Source organism: Xenopus laevis, chromosome 4L (assembly GCF_017654675.1).
Source record: "Xenopus laevis strain J_2021 chromosome 4L, Xenopus_laevis_v10.1, whole genome shotgun sequence".
Lineage (NCBI taxonomy): Eukaryota > Metazoa > Chordata > Amphibia > Anura > Pipidae > Xenopus > Xenopus laevis.
This window is the reverse complement of record NC_054377.1, coordinates 80,524,796-80,548,166: the sequence shown is the minus strand read 5'-3', so window position 1 is coordinate 80,548,166 and position 23,371 is coordinate 80,524,796. Positions and strand designations below refer to the sequence as shown.

The following is a 23,371-nucleotide window of genomic DNA, read 5'->3' as shown; positions in this document are numbered from 1 at the left end:
CCGAGCATAAATCACGACCTTGATGTTCCGCTGGACATTGGCTTAGTGTATGGCTGACAGACCTTGGCTGACTTTAATACATTTTGAAAAGACAGATTTCAGCTTCCCATTATTCATTTATTAACAGACTAACACATAGCCAAGGACCATGTTGTAGCAAAGAGTGATTTTTTTTTGTTCTGATTTAAGGTAGTAGCATATTTATACTAGCAGAAACAGATTTATTAGAGGACTGTCTCTATAGTATCATAACCTAAAGCTATCCTTCCACGTGCCACACTACTTGTATAGAAAGCTTTACATGAATCCCCAGAGTAGAATGTGCAAGGTTCCCTGGTGTCAGTGATTTGCTGCAGGGATAGAAACACATTCACGGGACATTTCCATATCCATATATATGAATTACAGGGCAGCTTCCATTACATACAAAATTAATATTAGAATATGGAAATCTAAAAACCATTGCAATTGCCAATTCATTGTTCATTATAGTCCAATATGCGATAGACCAATTAATAGAGGAAGCAGAGGGACAGGGTATAACATTTATTTCAATAACACTTCCACAACCATTAATGCTCATATTGTAACACATGTAACATACCCATAACATTCAATACAAAATTGCTGCCACATTAACTACAATCTTAAATAATACTAGATGGACTTCACATAAAGAAAAATGTCATAAAAAATTTAACGGACAAAATCACAGATTTTCCCTCAACAGATTTTTCTCCTCAACTGACAATTTTGCAATTTTGTCACTGTGGGTGTAGTTGGGTTACAGGATGATTTTCGCCAAAATGTTGCTGCCACAATGAAAATGCTGGAAAAAAAAATATTGCAGCATTATTTGCCTTATATCACTATAGAAAATGAGTTTTGAGACACACATGACACTTTTTTACTGTTTAAATTACACTTTTGAAAATTTGGTGGTGTTTTGAAAAATACATAAAATAATTCTGTGAATTTATAATTTTTAATATAATTTAAAAAAATTTAAAAAAAAAAAGACGGCCTTTGCACCTACAGTACATTTACACTTTAGGTTGGCAACAGTACACTCATTTTAACAGAAAACGAATAAAATAGTCACAATAGCCAAATAATTAACCAGATAAAAGGTTTGGGTTATTTTGTGAAAAGTTAAAAAAATCCTCTATAGTGGATACTCAAGTCTTCTCTCCCAGCAATCCCCTATATTGGAGCACCATATCTTCTCCTCCTGGTAATGCCCTATAGAGAAGCATCATATCTTCTCCCACAGCAATCCCCTATAGAGAAGGATTGTATATTCTCTCCCCAGCAATCCCTTTAGAGGAGCATCATATCTTCTCTACTCAGCAATCCCCTACAAAGGACCATAATGTCTTCTTACATGCCAAAATACCCAAAATGACATAGTCCCACATAGTAGCTCTTCCAGTAGTGTTTTAGCTTAATGTCCCTGCACTAGAAGCCCTCTATATATGTTTATACTTTCTGGCCCAGCAGAATTGTATAGTTAGTTAACCTAAAACATAATTACAAAGTGATGAAAACAAAAAAATTTTTGTAATTTAGAAAAAAAAATGTATAACTCTGTACACACAGAGAATAAAAACCTAATAAATGGTGAACTATTTCACACAACATATATATTATTTGCACCACGCAACTTTGCATCCTAGTAAATTAGCGTTGTCTGAGTGAATTTTCCCCTGGCGAAGTGTTGCGATGGCTGCGAAGCCGTCTCTGGGGACTTTTAGTCGCTTAGTAAATTTACCCCTAAGAATTCTAAAAGTTAATGGCATTGTTAAAAAATGTTGTTTGAGATTATGTGAAGACCATTTAATTCTCATACTGAAAATCAAAGCCTTTGTGTTCACAATTCTGTTTCAGATATTTAAGGTTTGGCTGATAATAACTCAAAAAACCCTATAGTGTCATTAAATAACATCCCATCCATAAATATCTGTCCCTATTGAGTGTTTTGTTAAATTCTAAGTGCATCAGACAATAAGGGAATAATAAAAGCAGGCAAACATTATTAAGGTAATAGGACAGCCTAATGTATTTTACCTGTCAACGAAAAGCCAGGGCTAGAATATTTATTGGTTAAAACCTACAATGGCATGGTATTAATTGCAGAGAGTTTTGATGGCTAGTTAGCACTGAGGTATTAATGAAAATAGCAGCACTTCACTTTTAAAATTAACTACTTGGCCATTCAGCAGCAAGAGCTGATAAATTGTGGCAATAAATTTGTGACTGAGATTTATGTAATAGTAAGTCATGCTGTGGCCTGTAGGCACGCTCAGACATCACGGTGATTAGTAACTCGCCAAAAGCATTGTCTCCACTGGGAAAAGGGCCTGATCCAAAACTCTGCAAGATTATTTTAAGATGTTTCACCTTTATTAAATAGCACTTAACAGTGTATTTTATGTCCAGCCTGACATTATTTCGACTTCTTCCATTTCTCTTTATATGTTGAATAAACTTTAAACCTTACAGCCTTCAAGTGTTTTTGTACTTTTTTCAGCGTGCAGAAAAGCTCAAGAAAAACTGGCTTTTAGATGATTATTTTGCCGACTAGTGATCAGACAAAGGATTTGTTTTTAGATAAGAGACTCCTGCTGTAACTTTGCATTGTCATAAAGCAATTGAAACAATACCTATATAGACTGGGGACCATCAACAATCATATGTGTCTGCCTTAAAACTTCTGTGTGTTTTGAGTCATTAGTATGATGAGCGTGATATACCCCATGTTGTATTAGTGGAGTTAATAGCAGCCCACCCTGCTCCACAGTTCTTTCAGCTGCTTACAGAGTTTCAGCAGTCTCTGTGCCCCACATACATGCTGGTGTAAACAGCCTATCACACAGCTTCAGATGAGTAGGACCTAAAATACAGGGCAGGTTCAATAAATGAATTAAAGGGGCTTTTGGCCACGGCCCACAATCAGATCTTTTATCTGCTATAACATTAAAAGGGATGGTTCACTTTTAAGTTAACTTTTTGGGGCAGATTCACAAAAGGTCGAAAAAGTGAGTGCTATTTATAGCAAAATGGCATCACTTCTTATATTTTTAGATTTAGAAAAAGTTTGCTAAAAGTTCACTTGTCTGACTTAAGAAGCGTTTTTTTTCCTGTTAATTTTCAGTAATTTTATAGCATGCGTTATTTTGTGCAGTATTTTATAGCATGCGTTATTTTGTGCAGTATTTTAAGCCATTTGATACTGTCACACGTTATTAGCGCAATCTATAGCACTCGGGATGCCACTGACATAGAAGAGTAGAAGTCTCTTTTTACAGTATTCCAGTCATTCCTTTTCCTGGGAAACTTGATATAATTCCACGACACAGAACGTAGTGCATTCTGGACCTGCCCAAGTGACCATGAAGATGAGCTAGTGGCTGTAGGTGAGGCTCCAGCTCCTCATGAAGGCCTGTTGTCCTACAGCTCCTCACTACATCTTCCTCTATTAATCCATCTGATGTTGTGTAGTAATGCCTACTCCTGGGAGGTGTTAAATTTCACAGTAATAATCGCACAATTTTATGCTTTTATCGCATAAAAGATGTTTGTGAATTATGCTTTAGGATTAATTCTATTCTATAAATATTGCAATGCGATTAGAATACCGCCTTGTGGTAATGTCGAAATAACGATTCCGATATGTCTATTAGCACATGCGAAAATACTTTGATGAATAGTTCCTTAAATACCTTTCCTTAAATAACGCCCAAAACTGTGCAATAGCGAATAACCTTTTGTGAATAGTGTTATAGCATGGACAGTTCAAAGCAACTTTTCAATTTTTCATTTTTATTTTTTTTATAGTTTTTGAATTATTTGCCTTCTTCTCCTACAATGGCCATCCAAATTTGACAGTAATCTTACAACTCTTTCCACCTTTTTAATAGGGGTCTCTGACCCCATATAAAAAAAAAATGCTCTGTAAGGCTACAAATGTATTGTTATTGCTACTTTTTATTACTAATCTTTCTATTTAGGCCTCTCCTATTCATACTCCACTATATTGTTCAAATTAAGAAAAAAATACCGCTGCACGACTCTTTTTGTTGCGAAAAGTGAAAGGTTGAAATTCTTAGGTCAGATAACCAGACAACATTTCAGGCTTACTCTCACCTTTTCTCAATTGAGAAAGGGCGAGAGTATGCCCTAAACGTTGCCTGTTGTCCGACCTTAACAATTAAATCTTTCACGTTTTGCAACAAAGAGGTGCTGCAGCGGTATTTTTTTCTTGTATGTCTATGTAACCCATGGCAAGGGTTTCTGGACTGCTTTGCACCCAACTCACAAGGTAATACAAGGTGATTGAAGCACACACAATTTCTACTACTCTGAATACTTTTATTCAAATGAATGCATGGTTGCTAGGGTATTTTGGACCCTAGCAACCAGATTGCTGAACCTGCAAAATTTAGAGCAACTATATATAAAAAAAAAAAATAACTCAAAAGCCACAAACAATAAAAAATGAAAACCAAATGCACATTGTCTCAGAACATCACTCTTGACATCATACTTAAAGTTAACTCAAAGGTGAACAATCCCTTTAACTGATGCATCCCCATAGAAATGACAGAACCCCATTTTATTCATCTGGGAGAGCTATAAAACACATCCATACATCAGTTCTCTCTTTATTTCCTACCTTAATATATTCCAGTTCACCTTCCTAAGTGCAGGTGGCTGTGGGGTCCCACCAATGAAATATTTGCTTTTAGTCCACTGACAGCCCTGCCTAAATACACAGGGTCGCCGGTCTACAATCCCACCCTTCTACATAAATAAAATCCCTTAAAAGCTCCAATCTTTGCCACAAATACCTATGAACACTGTATGACCTCATATACAAATATTTCCATAAGTTTTGGATTTAGAAACCAGCAGAAATTTTGTAAAGTATTTTTTTTAGTAAAACCCTGGTACCCCTATGCCTATGGGATAAAGATTTGCTTTTCTCAAAGCAAGACTTCCACTATGAAACTCAATGAGGCAGCTGAGATCCTGGTTTCATTAGTGCCTATGCAGTAGGTTACCTTGTCAGAGCAGTCACCCCCACCTCCACTATAGCAATAACTTGTGCTGTCATGAGTGAAACATTAGATGGCACCAAGGAACATAAAGATAAATCCAGTAGTGAATAACTTTCTCAGCACCCTGTGCCATTGAAGTGAAGGATATTGGCTGATCTGCTGCACAATCTTTTCTCATGTACCTAATATCGCTGGTAATCACTGCCGGGAAGGTTTATCTGGACTCTTTTAAAACTATATGTGAGTAGGAAATGTTTCTGCTTGATGTGCCAACTTCAAAAACATTATCCTCGTATAAAACAAATCCTACTTCTCATTTCAGCATTTCTGATGTTTGCCCCTTCCTATGGCGCATTTATCCAAAATTCATTTGGTACATTTTCTTGCTTTTTCAATACTGGAATGCCTCTGCTATACCCTGCAGTATCTTGTTTATTTTTTACAGGGGCTTTCAAATGCTGTTCTGGTGTGACCATGTACAGATATACAGACATATGGGAGAAGATCAATGGATTCACTGGTGCTTACAGCAAATAGTGTGACCCTCCCCTTTGGTGGACTAGGGGTGTGATAAACTACTGGGATAGCAATGGGTTAAATGATTCTCTTGTGTTGTTCAGGTGAAGCAGTCAGAAAAGCTCAGTAACTTCTGGTAAATCTATTATAACATGGCAGGTAAGAATGGCCGGCTCCATGCTTGCACTCAGCTTAGACAGGAAGTAGGAAACAGGAACAGAATGAGGAATTATAAGACAAATGGCAAAACATTAACCAAAATGTCCACACAAGCAGAGATTACTCTAGTTTAGGCACATTTAGTAACAGCCTCAGGTTTCATGTAGTCCCCAAACAAGCAGACAAGCCACCAACACACTTTTTACTTGACATTTTCAAAATGCATACAGAAAAATTTGATCATATTAGTTGGTTTTGACTACAGCGCATGCGGAGCATCATTGTAAATGTAGTCCCTTGCATCTCTCCCATTGGTCTAGGATGCTATTTTTCATATAGTTCTTATGTTGTTTTGGGCCCTCTGTGAGCAATATTTATAGGTTTTGCTTTTAGAATCATAAAAGTCCCATTTTAAAATGAGAATTCCTTTTTATAATACAGTGAAAGATATTTGTTATTGTGGCATTTTATGTATAAAATGTGTTTAATAAATTAACTCTTTGTAAATATTACAATGCTGAGCATAAAAATCTTAAAAGAAAAAGCAACAACTGAAGTTTTCAAAAGACTCTGATGCACACCAGCTACTTTGGTCAATGTGCAAAATGGACAAAGCAGGATTGAAAGGATAGCAGGGGCTGACTGACACATGATGCTGTAATCTATCAGGCAGGGTACTGTATGTCATTAGGCAAACTCATGCTGTGCTAGAGACAGGATCCTGCTTAGGCTCAGTGAAGGGCTGCACTGATATACTGGCATGTTAATGCTGCATTTACAGCCTAGTGAGTCAATTAGCACATTCAATAAGGTGAATGGAACCAGGGAACCCATATATATAAATTGTGTAGCCTCATTCTTTAGAATGCACTAAAATCATTCCACATTGAAGTGACTCCTCCAAGTAAGAAGGATTTGTGTACGTCCTCCTGCAATGATACACCCAGGCACAGCAAAAAGCTACTTTTGGGTTTAAGCTTGCAACATATTTGGGAAAAAGTGCAACAAGATACATTTGATTCTCTTAAGAAATTGTCAGGGGAAAATTAGTAGCTCCTACCTTAAGCATTTAAGCAATTTCAGTCCTGGGACTAGCAGGCACTAAAGGCCAAATAACATCACAAATGTACTAAGTAGAAAATCCATCAAACAATACTGAGATATGACACATCTACATGAGAGAGTAGAACGCCAGGCTAGAAGTTCTGTTGCATTAATAATACTCCATTACCTATTCTGAGTGTTTCACAATCTTTTTTGTCTGGAATTCACTATTGAATATGATGAACATCTTGATATTGTATCGAGAAGGTTTCACACATTCATTGAGTCTTTCATTTATTTATACTCTTTACCTTACTGTTTCACTTTAGAAGTGCACTCCACGGACTTCTCTGAGGCGGTTAAGATCACCAATGCTTAATTTCACATAAAGTAACAAACACCTAGCCCATTTCATATGTGTCCACGTGTAATCATAGGTACTCTTTACCTGAACTAAAATTTGCATTATATTGCAGTGTATAAAGCATTATAATTAGCCTTATGGTAACCCTCCAAATTAGAGACACCAAGAACACCAATTAAGAGTACTCCTAAAAGTCTTTCAAAGTTTCTCTGCAATCTATCAGCTTGGTCCAGTGATTTTTGGGTGCCACATACAGTACAAACAGCAGACACACAAAACAAGAGCTACAGGGTCTATATTTCCTGTAAAATACCTGGGCCCTGATTGGAGAAGATTTTTACTACACACACCAATCTCTATTTTCTCCCAGCTAGGATCTTTTGTATGAGGAATGGTGTACGACATAATTCATGGGCTCATTTCTTACACAGAATGACTACTTGTCCAAAGGTTGAAACATTTTATCATGGTGCCTTGTTTTACCTTAGTCTGCAATAATTTGCCAGTAATTTGATTAAATAAAACAAGGAGCTTTTGTTGCCTTAACTCCATTTAAACTCCTATAAGCCATCTAGAGTTCAGCGGCTGGTATTTTTAGATCAATTCTTTATTTCATGTGTTCATTAGAAGAAGAAGGTCACCTTGCGGCCTGTGTACATGCATTAGTCTGGATCCACTTATCTGAAAATCCTTTGCAAGCCTGCATGCAATATTTCCTTAATATTATTTTCCAGATAAAGAGTATATGTCAATGTTAGGCTTAGGATGCAGCCTGTGTATTTTATCTTTGCTGTATTAACGCTTTCATTGCCGGAGGGAAGAATGCACAGACCCTCCCAAGCAGAAAAAGCATTATACGTTTGTCATATACGAAACAAAATACCAAATGGTCCTTTTTCAGGACTTGCAGAAATGAGTTTCATCCATGTGCAGTACTTCAATTCTCTCAAGGGGGCACAGAAGAAAAGGTCTAGCATTTCACCAGGAGAGCTGATATCGTCTATAGGCACAAAGGACTTGAAGGGTTCTGTGTAAATAATTTACAGTTTCATTCAATACTGTGTAAGATTTCATCTGCAAAACTGTCTGGTCTTGATAAGGAACCTTGTCTTTCCCTCATGTGCGCACTGCTTAGTCGACTGAGTGCATTCTACTAGACTACTGAGACTATTGAAACTAGAACAGATTTTCTCCATAGTCGTCATCCTAAGGAAAGTATCAGTCTGGCATATCTATTTAGCAAGGACTTCTAGAAACGGTCTGTGTATTTAACCAGTAATGTCTCCCATTTACCCCCGGCCCAAGCGCACGCTCTTATTTATAAACATGACAAATTTAATAGAACAGGGCAGGTATTTGAATTATTGATTGCAAGATATTTAAACTGAAAGTACACATCCATCAGCATATGTGAGGAGGCAGCAGACAGATTTATGGTGTTCCCATTTCTCTGACTAGCCTGTCGCTGACATTTATATTAATTATAGCCCACACATTAGTTGCTTTAGAATTTGTTAGACGTGTTTATAAAAGATGTCTCCATTGCACTATTTAAATATTGTTTGGCCAAATAAAAAAGTTTTTTTTCATGGTGGGATAATGAATAGAATAAAAAAAGTAAGTAATGCACAGAAATTCTTTAAAGCTAATGACATCCAACTGGTTATTAGATATGATACGAATACAAGGGAACCTAAGGGAACTGTTACTTTTTGCTCTTTCAGTATCTACATATATATATATATATATATATCCATGGGGTGGCACACCACTTATCTGTTTAATACCCAGGTGTACAGTAAAATAACATGTAGCACAGCAACGCTGGGATTTCAATGAAAAAAGCAAAACGTTGTATTTATGAGTGCATATACACAGACCTTTCTCAAGGCCTGGAAGACTGGTATGGAATTTTCATGTGATAATCCATGAGATTAAATGTTCTTCTCAAATTGCATCAGGTCCAGTGTATGGGTGTTTTGGTGTGAATTCTAGGATGTTTTTTTTTTTTGACGCCTGCATTTTTATGCAGCGCGTCAGATCGCACCAGAATCGTCCGGGGAGTCCTGCCCTAAGAGTCTAAGGGTTGAACTCAACGATGCAGCTCAAGCCGACATGTCACCATGAGACGAAACACATGTGATGTGTCAAATGTCCTGAAGATACAGGAAGTGAAGGCGAAATCAAAGGTTTCAGCGCATGGTGACGTGTCGGCTCGAGCCGCACCATCGCGTTATACCCTTAGGTCTGAACTACAAAAGTACTTTTGTAGGATGGTGTCGGATTGACAAAATGCATCCCACAAGTCTGTAGGATGCGTAAACTACATGTAAAATTTTCCAACCGACATGACACGACTGCCGGATGTGAATGATGCATGCTGCATCTTCATCCGACAAGATAAAAACGGATGGTGTCGAAAAGACTTTTTTTCTTCATTGAAATATATGGACTGTCTGGTGTAAACGCATGAACTAAAGACTCCATTTGACTTATCTGATCCCACTTTACATTGTAGCCTAGGGGCATCAGATTTTGTAGCATCCTACAAAAGCTTGTTCTGTTCAGTGCCGGGCCACGCTGGGTAGGCGCCCTAGGCCGGCCTGGCAGTCGCGGCACCTGTACGAATTTGCATTCACGCGTGGATGCGGAAATTTGCGTTCGTGTGCGCATGCGCAAATTTGCTTTCGCTGCGCATGCACGAATTCAAGCTTGCGTGCGCATGCACGAATTCAAGCTCGCGCGCATGTGCAGAAGTGTAAGGAAACGAGAAATAATGCAGAGTCAGGAAGAAAAGGTAACCGGACTTGGGGTAGGCGACAGAGAAGGTACGTGCCTGGCGCCCTCCCAGCTTTGCGCCCTAGGCACGTGCCTACTCTGCCTACCCCTAGGTCCGGCCCTGGTTCTGTTACGTGGTGTTGTGCAGTGTTGCGCGGTGTAGCGTGGTGTTGTATGGAGGATCAGATCAGCCTTAGGGCTGAACTACACAGTGCATGCTCTTCAGATCAGACGAGATGTGAGGAAGCTCAGGCGGCACGTCAGATGCACTGAATATAATGTAAGTAATACAAATGTCGCATCTACAAACTGTGTGCATCCAAACCGACTGTCGGATGACAGTTCGCATCCGACAGCCGTGTCTAGTCTGATGCACGCAGTTTGTAGATGCCACATTTGTATTACTTACATTATATTCGGCACATCCAATATGCCAACTGCGATTCCTATCATCACGTTGAATTTGAAGAACACGCACCATGTAGTTCTCCTGTGTTCAAACACACAGATGTGCAATGTACAAACCATTCTGCAATCACAGAGCACACTCAGTTTGGAGCACATATTCAGAGAGAAATATCCATTCACTTACATCACAGGACATAGCTCTCTGCTGTATCTACCAGAAGACATCACTCTCAGCAAGCAGCTCTAAGTGCTCCTGCAATGCATCAGCGTGTCAGAGTCTCATAAGACACACAGCAGAATCCATTACTCTTTATCTGAAAGGCTCAGATGCCTTTTACATGCTCATTAGGAGATAGGAAAACCTAGAAGCAAAGCAAACAAACTTGTGAATTTTAAAAATTTTAAAAATTACATTGCTATAAAAAGCTGCATAAAATGGTTATGTGATAAGAGTACCCATTTTTCATAAATCTGGTGCAAGGTACAGAGCACAACACTGGTGCAATTGTGCCCTAGACAATCATGCCTGATAGCACTGTATTTATGGTCAGGCACCGCTCTTTGTGCGTCTTCTATGTGGTTATGCATTAAAAAATGCTAAGTTTGCAACCAATCAGCAGGTAGCACACCATTGTATTGGTTGCTATGGGTTACTGCACCCATATGCCTTGTATTACTTATGGAGGAAAAAGCTTTGTACCTTGCCTGGGACTTCATAAGTGAGGCGTCCCTACTATTCTACTATGATTCTATTATAGTGATAATAATATAGTGAATAAAGTACCCCCTCTTGTAAAATATATATTATAAGGAGTTTCATCCGAGTGTTTTTATACAGGTCATGGAACTCCGAGGTTACTTTTAATATCCTCATATTTTACAACTGGGGGTACTTTATTTATTATAATACACAAGTTTCAGTAAGTCATGTGACTGAAATTACATCAGAACTCACCGTTTATAACTGATGACATCAGAACTCACCGTTTATAAGGATATAATTTACAAGATATTCATGGCTTTTGTGTATTATAACAACTCCTGGTATATTTGCAATCATGTTTTACAAATAAACTATTACCGTAACTGCAAGTTTATCTATGGGAATGATTTCCCTTGTATTTGTGTTATTAGATTTCTAAATCAGACTGTGTTTACAAAGTAGGACAAAGGTTTTCCGTGGTTTTTGAAATACCACAGGGACAATTCCAGATACAGAAAAATGTAATTCTGTAAATGTATCATATGCTACAGAGTTTTACACAATTTACTTTCATATCTTATCATCTTGCATTGAGGCTACAGTCTTAACAATGTAGTAATGCAAAATGCTCCAATATTCTGCCCAATCCAAGATGCTGTGTAAAAGAACATATAATGGGATTTTTTTTTCTTGCTTTAAGAGGCAGATTTACCAAAGGTTGAGGTGAATTTTCGAGTGAAAAAAAAATCGAATTTCGACTTATTTTTTTATGTACTTCGACAAGGGAATAGTCCAAATTCAATTAGAATTTGATAAAAATTTGAAAATTCAAATATTGAAATTTATCATGTACTATCTCTTTAAAAATTCAACTTCAACCATTCGCCATCTAAAACCTGCCAAATTGCTGTTTAAGCCGATAGGGGACCTCCTACAACCTATTTGGAGTCAATTGGTGGACTTTCAAATCTAATTTGATTGAATTCTCTATTCCTTCAATTTGTACAATTCGAATTTGGCCAAATATGGACCTATGCGATCGAAAACGGACCTATTTGACCAAAAAAAACTTTGACTTAATTTCGGTTGGTGTTTTTGAATTTGAATTTCGAAGTTTTTTCAATTTGAAATTTGACCCTTGATAAATATGCCCCTAAATGTAATCCTGTATTTAGCATATAAATACAGTAGAACCCCCATTTTACGTTTTTTAGGGGACCAGAAAAAATGGTGTAAAATCCAGGAAAATGTAAAATCAGGGAAATGTATTATGTATAATATAGAGGTGGGACCACAAAACAACAATGTAAAACGAGGGGAAACTTAAAATCAGGGGGTTCTATTGTAAGCATAAATATTTATCTAAAAGGTATAAACTCACTGGGGCACATTTACTATGACCCTGGGCAAAAAAAAAAACATGGAAAAATTTTACCCGAATTGCGAAATGTAAAAATGAATCTGTCCTTTATCACCCAATCAATAGTGATGGGCGAATTTGGGGCATTTCGCTTCGGCGAAAAATTGTGAACTGGCGCCGGCGTCTCGTATTTGACCCCGGCGTGTCGTTTTTGATGCCAGTGTCCGTTTTTTTTACGATGGCGCCTGTTTTTTTACGCATGCGCAAATTCGGTGGCGAAAATGCGCCCCCGTCCAAAAAAATGGTTGCCAGCGTCCATTTTTTTTTGACGCAGGCAAATTTTCGGTGGCGAATTGTCACGACTGTTTTGCGAATTTATTCGCCAGCGGCGAATCTCGGGAATTCGTCGCGAATTCGCACCTGCCAAATAAATTTGCCCATCACTACCAATCAACAGTTAACACATATTGGCCTACTGTTACAGGTAAACAGCATGGGTTGTTATGGGTTACTAGACCTGGAACAAACCTTGCACCGATTATTGCAGTACACTCACAACCTCACCAGGACGGGGAAATAAAATGGTGTTAGCTCTACTACTCAGATATTCAGCAGCTTAAGGGGTGCAGTGAATTTATAATACATATTCAATTTTAACTGTGTGTCAGCAAAAAAATATTAACTGCCTAAATGTTTTGATTTTTCCAGGAAACCATGGAAAGCATTTTACATGATTTTAATAAAATTAAACTCCATGTCCATGAAACCTGTTAGTGAACTTTTCTGTACCAATACAAACACTCTCATTGTATTTTGCTGTATAAAATATGCTGAATCTGAAAAAAATGTGGCCTCTACTGGAAACATCTGGGGTCCTCGTGCATTAAAACAGTTAAAATGTGCTATGCCACAGACAGATGTTACCATACAGCAGCTGAATATGTTAGTTCTATCTGACTGTGTGACTGTATTGTGTGCAAATGGCACTGGCTCTAGAAACTGTGATATGCTGAACTGTTGAACTTACTTGCTACTCTGACCCACATTTTAATGTGATGAGATAATCAGTTCACTGCTAAAACCTTTCCAAATAATATGTTATTCTACGGAATTCCTTTGCCAATTGTTGTATGTATATAACTAAATATTAAAAAAAATAACTTATTCAATGTTTGGATTCAAGCCTTTGCAGCAAAAGCAAGGATGTTTTAATATAATATATTTACTGTGGTTAGGGCAAGTTTTGTGTTAAAGGAAAACTATATCCCCGAACAATGTAGGTCTCTATAAAAATACATTACATAAAACAGCCGATATGTTAAACCCTGCTTCATGCTTCTAATTCTGGGCAGTGTCATTCTGTGGCTACTAAAGCAAATAAAGTTCTGTCTTGCATAAAAAAGGGCATTAACTCAAGGGATGAAAACATAATTATGCCTCTTTATAGGTCCCTGGTGAGGCCTCATCTGGAGTATGCAGTGCAGTTTTGGACTCCAGTCCTTAAGAGGGATATAAATGAGCTGGAGAGAGTGCAGAGACGTGCAACTAAACTGGTTAGAGGTGCGGAAGACTTAAATTATGAGGGTAGACTGTCAAGGTTGGGGTTGTTTTCTCTGGAAAAAAGGCGATTGCGAGGGGACATGATTACACAAGTACATTAAAGGACATTATAGAAAAATAGTAGGGGACCTTTTTACCCATAAAGTGGATCACTGTACCAGAGGCCACCCCTTCAGACTAGAAGAAAAGAACTTTCATTTGAAGCAACGTAGGGGGTTCTTCACAGTCAGGACAGTGAGGTTGTGGAATGCACTGCCGGGTGATGTTGTGATGGCTGATTCTGTTAATGGCTTGGATGATTTTTTGTACAGACTTAAAAAGGATATTGTGATACTAAACTCAATAGTTAGTATAGGTATGGGTATATAGAATTTGTGTGAAAGTAGGGAGGGGTGTGTGTATGGATGCTGGGTTTTCATTTGGAGGGGTTGAACTTGATGGACTTTTGTCTTTATTCAACCCGATTTAACTATGTAAATAAACCATTTTCATAATGATATACTTTTTTAGTAGTATGTGCCATTGGGTAATCCTAAATAGAAATTTGCCAATTTAAAAAATAAGGACCACCCCCTGGGATTATAGGATTCACGGTGCACACAAACAAACCACACAAACCATACAGTTAGGTCACATGAGCCAATTAAAAGACAGAGTTCTGTATTTTGCTTGCACACTTCTTTCTGTTACAGTTACAGCTGCAGTATTTCTGGTCAGGTGATCTCTGAGGCAGCACACAGACCATCACAAAATGGTGGTTCATGGCAAGAGATGTAAAATGCTAATATTTACTTAAATATATATTCCAGTATAGTAAGATTCTTTAAAATGCCACTTAACATGATATAAACTATCTATTGCTTAAGTATTCATTTCGGGGGTAAAGTTTTCCTTTAAGGCTCTTTGGGGGGGAAAATTCTAGTTAATAAAGCACAAAGGACCAAAGGCAAATGATACACAGCAACTGATGCTGAGAAGACTTAAGGTGGCCATACATGGATAGATCCGCTCGTTTGGCGATGTCGCCAAACGAGCGGATCTCCCTCCGATATGCCCACCTTGAGGTAGGCAATATCGGGCAGATCCGATCGTGGGCCCTAGGGCCCAACGATCGGATCCTAGCATTCGGCAAACGGGCGGTCGGATCGCGGGACCGCATCAACGAACAGATGCAGCCGCGATCCGACGGGATTTTTAAACCCATCCGATAGAGATCTGGCCAACTTTCGGCCAGATCTCGATCGGGGAAGCCCGTCGGGGGCCCCCATACACGGGCCAATAAGCTGCTGACACAGTCTGTCGGCAGCTTTTATCAGCCCGTGTATGGCCACCTTTATGTGCATCAAGTTCAACCATTTGCCCAAGTAATTTCAATAGATAGAGATGTCTGGAAATACATGATAGTTACGTCAATAATAGCGCCTATTTTTATTTGCTTACAGTTATCTATTATTATCATAGGTGTCTGTACAAGTAAGCCTCAAATGGCAATTCCGATACACTTCATAATTTAAATATTAGCACTCACCTAGGGGCCTATTTATCAACAGTCTCATTTTTGTGGTTTTAGTGTGTTTTTTGAAACCACAACTAAACCCACAAACTCTAAATTTACGAATGTTGTGAGATTTATTGCAAAATCCAAATTAGAAAAGTATGAATGGAAAATTATGCTGAATTCTGCTCTAAAAATTTTGAATACCTCAAAAACCTCTAAAAATCAAGTTTTTCAGACAAGCAAACAAATAAATGTACGAAAACCTCAAAAAGTCCAAATTGGTTTAGACCAACCCAGAAAGATCAGACTCCCATTGACTTTTGTAGGACCTCAATAACTTTAACCTGGCAAAGTTTTGTATAAGTGGTTTTTGTGTTTTTTACACTTAAAAAATAATGAATTTTTAGAGCTTTTTTTTAAAAAAAAATTAGAAAACCACGAATTTTTTGAGATTCGTGGAAAAATTTGAAGTTCAAGTTTGAATTAGTAAATGACCCCCCTAGAGTGGAACCTTTGCTTTATTAGGGGGTTTATTTACTAAAATTCGAATTTATCTCATATTTTTATTAAACCATGCTCGACCAAACTACCATCCACTATTTTATGTTATTTATTAATAAAATACCTCGAAAAAGACTCGATAAAAACGAGTGAAAACTTAAATCGTACAATTGTTTTGGATTTACATTTTTTCAGGTTATTGTCTGAAAACCCCTAATTGTTCTGATTATCGTATGAAACCCATGGCAGATCACAATATTTTCAAATTGCAAAAGGGACATCTGCCATTGACTTTTACATGACTTTGTGGTATAATACATCTCATAAAATTAAAATTTTCCTCTAAAAACAGATAAAAAAATCAAGGTTTAGTAAATAACCCCCTATATGTAAAGGAAAAGATTCCTGTCTTCTGTAAACCTATATAGGCTTTTAATACAGAACAATAACTTTCTGGCCCTTACATCTGCCGACTTACATTGCTTGTTACAGTTAAGTTTGCTATCCGCTAGTACCCCTAGGTCCTTCTCCATTATTTAGGCTATGCCTAAGATACTCCCATCAAGGTCCTTTACTAAGCACAAAGTACAAGTGAACACGTGACTATATAGTCACATAATAGTATATAAGTAGTTACATGTTCATTTGTACTTTGTCCTTGATAAAGGCCCTAATGTGGGGCAAAATGTTGGATGCACAAGTACGATATTAAAGAATTGTGATTCACTTACAGTATATTGGAGTGCAGATCCTTCTGAACTGTATATATTACATATTGAACAAGCACCCGCAATTCTACAAGATTAGCTCCAGCTGTGTGTGTATATATATATATATATATATATATATATATATATATATATTCATATTCTGAAATCCCAAAAACGTAATTGTATTTTAAGTTATCAACTTTGAATCACATCTGCCAGATCACAGCCCAAGAATGGGTTGAATGAATTGGCTTCTGTGGTTTTGTGTCATCAGCAAACACAGATCCATTGCTTACAATGTCCTCCCCCAAGAATAAACAAAAGGGTGCCTAATATAGAACCCTGTGGCACATTTCTTAGAACCCTAATATAATCATAGAAACTGACAGCTAATCTTTTTACACAATCTTTCGGTTCACTATCCTCGTACAAATAGACCACAGTAAAGAGAGCTAATGCCTGTGCACTGTATGTAATTAATAAAAATATTAATTTAGTAATGTCCAACATGTGGCTGGCAAGGTCTTATTGAACAACAGCTGCCACTATCAATGCAAGAGCTTCTGCCATACACCTTCCAACAATGTCATTCTCTGGCTCTAGTGTGAAATGTGTGTTAACTGACTGGCTTTTCTTGTAATAGTTGGCTGCCCCTTAAGGCCACACAGACTTAATATAGTGCCATACAGAGATCATTTTATTTAAATCTGAAGCCTAATATTTGTAGTAGGATAGAAAATAACTGAAGGATAGAGTCAGACAATTGTAATTAATGGAATATTTTCTAGCCGGACCATTTACTGTAAGTGAAGCTCCTCAGAGAGGGTTATCTCCAAGGGCCACATCTTTTTATTTTGTTCAGTTATGGCCTGGAGGTTTGCCAGCATCACCAGATTATGATAGTAGATCCACTTAAAATGTTTCCACTATGCAGAATGATATCTATAGATGAAATGTGAGATGATGGAGCTAGATTGCAGATGCAGTTCAGTGTGAATAAAAGCAAAGTTAGACAATTGGGAATCAACAAAAGTGGTGGAATCATTGTGACTAGCATGGGTTTCCCCAGGGTTTGTTTTGATTAAAAAAAGTATTAAACTCAATAAGAAGTTTCAGTTTCCGAATTAAGATCACCATTTCAGAATTCAATTTAAATACAAGTTAAAAGGACTGTTTGCTTAAAATAAACTTTAGGTATGATGTACAATGTGATATTCTAAGACGAGATGCAACTATTCTTTGCTTGAGCTAGTGCAGCCTATAGGAGGATAACTCCTCACCTAGATCAGAGTAACTAAGTTAAACCAGGTTAACATTTGGCTGGGGATGGATTGTGAGGATTTCCTTGGAAGTGATGATGACACAATAACACATCATTGTTATGAATGTTCAACTGAAAACATAAAAAAAGTTTTACACTGTTTTACAAAATAGTTTATAATTATCAACATAATTATGAGTATTATTATGGGGACAGAAAGGTTGTGTTTTGTATATAGGGGTATGTTTTGATTGGTGCAGTGTTTTTGAGAGAGTAAATGGGTCCTACTACTAAAATTCTTATCTTATAAAAATTCTTAGGATCCAATAACACTGGAAAGATGACCTCTATTGCAAAAATATTCTTTGTAAATTATAAATGTTTTAGGACTTCACTGGACCCCTATGCTATTGCCCCCCCAACAGTCACATGGTCTACTAATCCTATTATGACCCCCTGAATAGCCCCAGCCCCATACATGAAAGGAACTTTGAATGATTATTTTTCATTAGATCAAATTTGTTTGCACGGAGGAGACTGTGATTACAATTACATATTTATAAAATATTTTATATATATATATATATATATATGTTGTATGTCGAGTTGAATGTGGTTGTTGGGATCTTTGAATTTAATCACTTCCATCTTTGTATTTTTTGTGGAAAATTCTGTATATCTTACAGATGATTATACATGTACTTACTTTTCCTATCAACATATAACTATCTGATGGCTGCAAACAGAATTTTTCTAATATTTTTCATTTCTTCCCACACATGGGCCTACATGCAAAGCAATATGGAACGAGGTCAAAATCTGAAATAAAATGACCGCTGTTGAACCCCACTAAGTGCCATATTATACACATACTCTACGTGGACTGCCAAACATTTTGGATTTGATATTTTCTCTTTATGATTGTCTTACTTTCTCATAAGAAATATAATCATTTCAAACTGAATATATCCAGAAGTTTAACTCAGGTTAACTTGGGACAGTAAGGTCTATATATTACATTTTAAATATATAACTTATAACAAACAAGGGAAAGTTGTGCTCACCACTAATTTTTAAAACCATTAGGCGGGGGTGCAATGAGGCTGTGACCACAAAATACATAGAGACAAATACAAGAGTCCTCTGCACTCAACCCATTATCAATATATTTAAGACATTGAGACATTTGCTTTAAGCTACTAAAAAGTGCCTTACCCTTTAAAAAACAGGGATTGCATGTGAGAAATTACAGAGATTTCGGCCTAATGTGAGATCTTTCATCACAGAGGTAACACAACAAAATATCCCACAGTCTCCAGAAACGATGCTCCTGAATTTTTACGGAAACAAAAATTTAGAATTTCTGACTTTCCAAATACCAAATGCTTGAAGACTTTTGATTGCTAGAAATTGGAAAAAACAAGATGTACCTAATATTACCCAAGTACAAAGAGAGGTGACCAACAATTTAGAATATGAAAAAGCAGTACAGGGGGAAAAAATTGTTTTAGAAGCTCACAAATGTATGTCTAAGGTCTATATATAGTTTATATACAGTTTATATGTATTGTATGAATTGTAACTACCCTGAAAAACATACAGATACGTATAATACAGGTTACACTACCTTTTTTTCTTCTTCTTCTTCTTCTTTTGTTTTTGTTTGTTTGTTTAATTGCGTGTATATTATTTTGGTAAACTCAATGAGTATACCTGCAATGATTTAAATCATTATATACCAATATAATGTTTGTATTGTTGAAAACTAATAAAAATCGTTAGTACAAAAAAAAACCAGGGATTGTTTGTCCATATATTGCAATATATATTTAAGCTGGCTATGTCAAAGTCATCCCTGGTCTGGCCAGTCCTACACTTAAATTACATAAAGAAATGTGGAAGCATATACTCCAAATAGTCCTAAAGGGCCAATAGAAATTAACTTGTTATTTCCCTTTTCATCAGAAGTATTGAGAGGGTTAATGTTTCTGCTGCATTGTGCTTAGTCATTAAGTACTGAAGGCAAAAACACTGAATCCTTTTACAGTAATTTAACATGGTCATTCCAAAAACAATCATCCTTGGTGATTTACAATATGAACACAAATTAGAAATCTAAAAGGAAAAGCAGATACAGCCACGTGAGTTTTTGTTCATTTTAAATCGTTTTTGTATCCAAGTGGAAGTAGTCACTTGCAATAGGGAGAACTTGATTTGTTATATAATTGATGTATTATATTTTTTTATATTAACATGTCAATGTTAAAAAGTATCCAGGTATAATTTAAAGAGGCCAATGCTGTCGTTCTGCATTTCTTAGCCTTGTGCTAGCACAGAAACACATTTACAAAGTGAATAAGAGTTGGCTGCTGATTGGTGATTGGTGGTTTGATTGTTACGGTTCCCCAGGAGGAACATAGTAATCACAACTGTACATTGTGCCCTGGGACCAAGTTTACAATTTGCCTCTGATTTTTACAGTATTTGCAATGAATAATTCTGATTACCAGTTCTTGATGTGTTTCCAGCAGGACCATTTGAAAATCATTTTATTTATAACAAGAGTTAAAAATGCCTGTGCTCAAATTTAAAATACAGTCCCAAAATTACAACTGCAGTGTATAACTTCAGAGTATGAAATTACCTTTAGATTCTTCGCAGTATGAAATCTGCCAGTCTCAGCAAGTAACTTTTTTATTTTAAGCTTTCACAAATTGACATGTCAAAATACATGCTTTATGTGTTGACCTTTAGAGCATCGGAAATCCTCTACAAATCCGAAGCATTCATTTATCATGTGAACACTGTGTGCACAATGCTGTTTTCTAACAGAAGCTCCCTGGAATAGCTAATGCTTGAATCTCCAACAGCACAGCATAAAAGACATTTGATATGGGATTTTAAGTGTCGTGAATTATTTACTTTAAATATTTTTTATTGGTAAACATAAAATCCATCAAAATATGCATCTTCTATTCAAGTGCACTTGGAGTTCATTACAGATACATTACTCAGATATACTTTATAACAATCTTATCACTCATTTCATAGACATGCAACACACAGCAAAATGATCTATCTATCTATCTATCTATCTATCTATCTATCTAATCTATCTGCCTATTATTCACTAGCTATATCAATATATCAGAATATCTCTTTCTAGCAATTGCCTTTAGTATCACACACACACAAGACTTTAAGGCACCAAATGGGAAAAGAAACAAAATAAGTCTATGATTAACGTACAGATCCTAGTACTTAAGTGCATTACTAATGTCTACTTAACAGCGGCATGTATATTTAATGTTAAAACACTCTCTAGGTATACATGCCTAGAGCACTTATTTATAAAGTTATATTTTATTTTATGATATGCTAACAATTTTCTTTTACTTCGAGAATTAGATGCTGGGAAAAATGGTCAATTATTTTGAGTTTTATCCTACTTTAACTTATTCACACATATTAATGTTTGTAGGACTAACAGAGGGGAATCTGGAGCTGCACATCAAGGGTATTTATATAAATAACTGTGTGCACATACTTTTGGGTTGCATGGGACAGACAGCATAAAACCTGTTGTATTTTATTGCATTTTGTTGTGCAGTTCAGGGCTAAAAGCCACTGAATTTTGAGAATTTCTTAACTGCAGTTCATTAAAAGGATTGTAGCAGTATCCAATCCCACAATAAACTTAATGTGGCTGCACCTAGTTGCAATAAACTAGTAAAAGGATGTATGATTTTTTTTTGTTTTTGTTACTTTATGGGGGTTATTTACCAAACTCCAAATGCAAAAATCACAAAAAATTTAACTCCAGGGATGGAAAAGTTTGAAAATCCGGCATCTCACACCTGTCGAGGTTGCATATAAGTCAAAAGGAGAAGTCATAATGATTTTTTGGTGTGCGCTGGGTTTCGTGCAATATCTTGTAGTTTTCAGGCAAAAATCGGAGAAAAAAACGTGAAAATCGGATGAAAAATCTGAAAAAATCATGAAAATGTGTTTTTTTCCCGCAAAGCTAATTTTCGGGAAAATGTTATAATAAATAAGCGTAAAAAACCAGAGCGGATTTGATCGGAGTTTGTAGCAGAAAATATTGAGATAAATTCAGACTTTGATAAACAACCCCCTATGTGTATATGACTGAAAGCTTACAGGCCTGAATATTTAGCCAAATCAGCATCACTTTAAATAAGTTCCAGAAATTCCTATAAACTACCCAAAGAACATTTCTGCCTATAGATAGCTCTAGCAGGTGGGTATAATGACCTCTTTTTCCAAAAGATACTTCTGTATAAAATCTCACCTGCACACCTCCTCCACAAGATATTTTAGGCAATTGATTATGCCTAAAAAAATTTGGACCTTCCAGAGAGTCACAGAACTCTGGACTGATATAAACTGTTAGTATATGCCCATTACCACTAGCACAACAATATCACAACTGCGCACATCATAATCTTCATTCACCAAATATATATACAACAATATGTAGCATATAATAATGGATTCCATTAATCAGGTTATATATTTAACATTTGGAAACAAGTTTCTGCTGAACAGGCCTACGAAAATGTTAATCTCTTCACTGAACAACTGGTCTGATGCAGAACATCAAACTGATTTATCCACTTCAGGTTCCTCCCTTAGCAGGTTGAAAACAAGAAATAAAATAAATTATGCACTGCTATGGCATATTACGTAGGTCCCTGTTACACAGCACAACAAATGTGAAATAAACTCACACCAGTAATTGGCAGTATCACTGAGAGTGGGTGATTGGCGCAAACACATTGACTAGCTAATATCTGTTCAAAATGACAGCAAAATGACACATCAATTTTAATTGGGGTGAAAGCATTTTCTCAACAAGGCACTCTTTCTGCAAACCCCAGCAAGGAAATTACATCATTCTTAAGCCATATACATTACTGTGAATGTGAACATTCTGTACATACATATCACAGCTTAGTTGGGGAGGACATACTCACTAAAAAAAAGCTTCAGTTATATCTGCATATGTAAACATTGCTTTATGTGGAGTGTGGAGTATATATTTAGCATATTTTTATAAGAGGAAATACACACACACATAATGTTTTATTCAATGTCTCCTGCTAAATTCTTCAACAAAAAATATGTACTGTATGTTTATAATTATAAAGACTCATAATTCTTAGTGCAAGAGCCCTTGGGAGCTACAGTTTCTAAGCTCAACATAACTTCAAATTCTGAGCATATTTTCCCATGAAAGCTTGTGATTTTACAAGAATATTTGTATGGAATGTTAATTTGAGAGGGCAATGGTTTTACCATATAAGAAAAAAAGAACTGTCTGAGCCATAGATCTGGAAGCCACAAAACCTTAACCATGTAAAAACACCCATTGAGTTTAGTACAATAGTTGTTGTTTTTATTTGTTTGAACACTTATGGGGTTATTT

General features: G+C 36.5%; 1 protein-coding gene across 1 annotated transcript in view; it reads right to left on the bottom strand.

Annotated features, from left to right (window-relative positions):
- Window positions 1-531: 531 nt before the first annotated feature.
- The window catches only part of tm2d1.L (TM2 domain containing 1 L homeolog), a 92,357-nt gene continuing 69,517 nt past the window's right edge, over window positions 532-23,371 (bottom strand). The window contains exon 7 of the mRNA XM_041590403.1: window positions 532-829. Within this exon, the coding sequence (XP_041446337.1) occupies window positions 785-829 (45 nt within the window). The 3' untranslated portion in view covers window positions 532-784. The remainder of the gene's footprint in view (window positions 830-23,371) is intronic.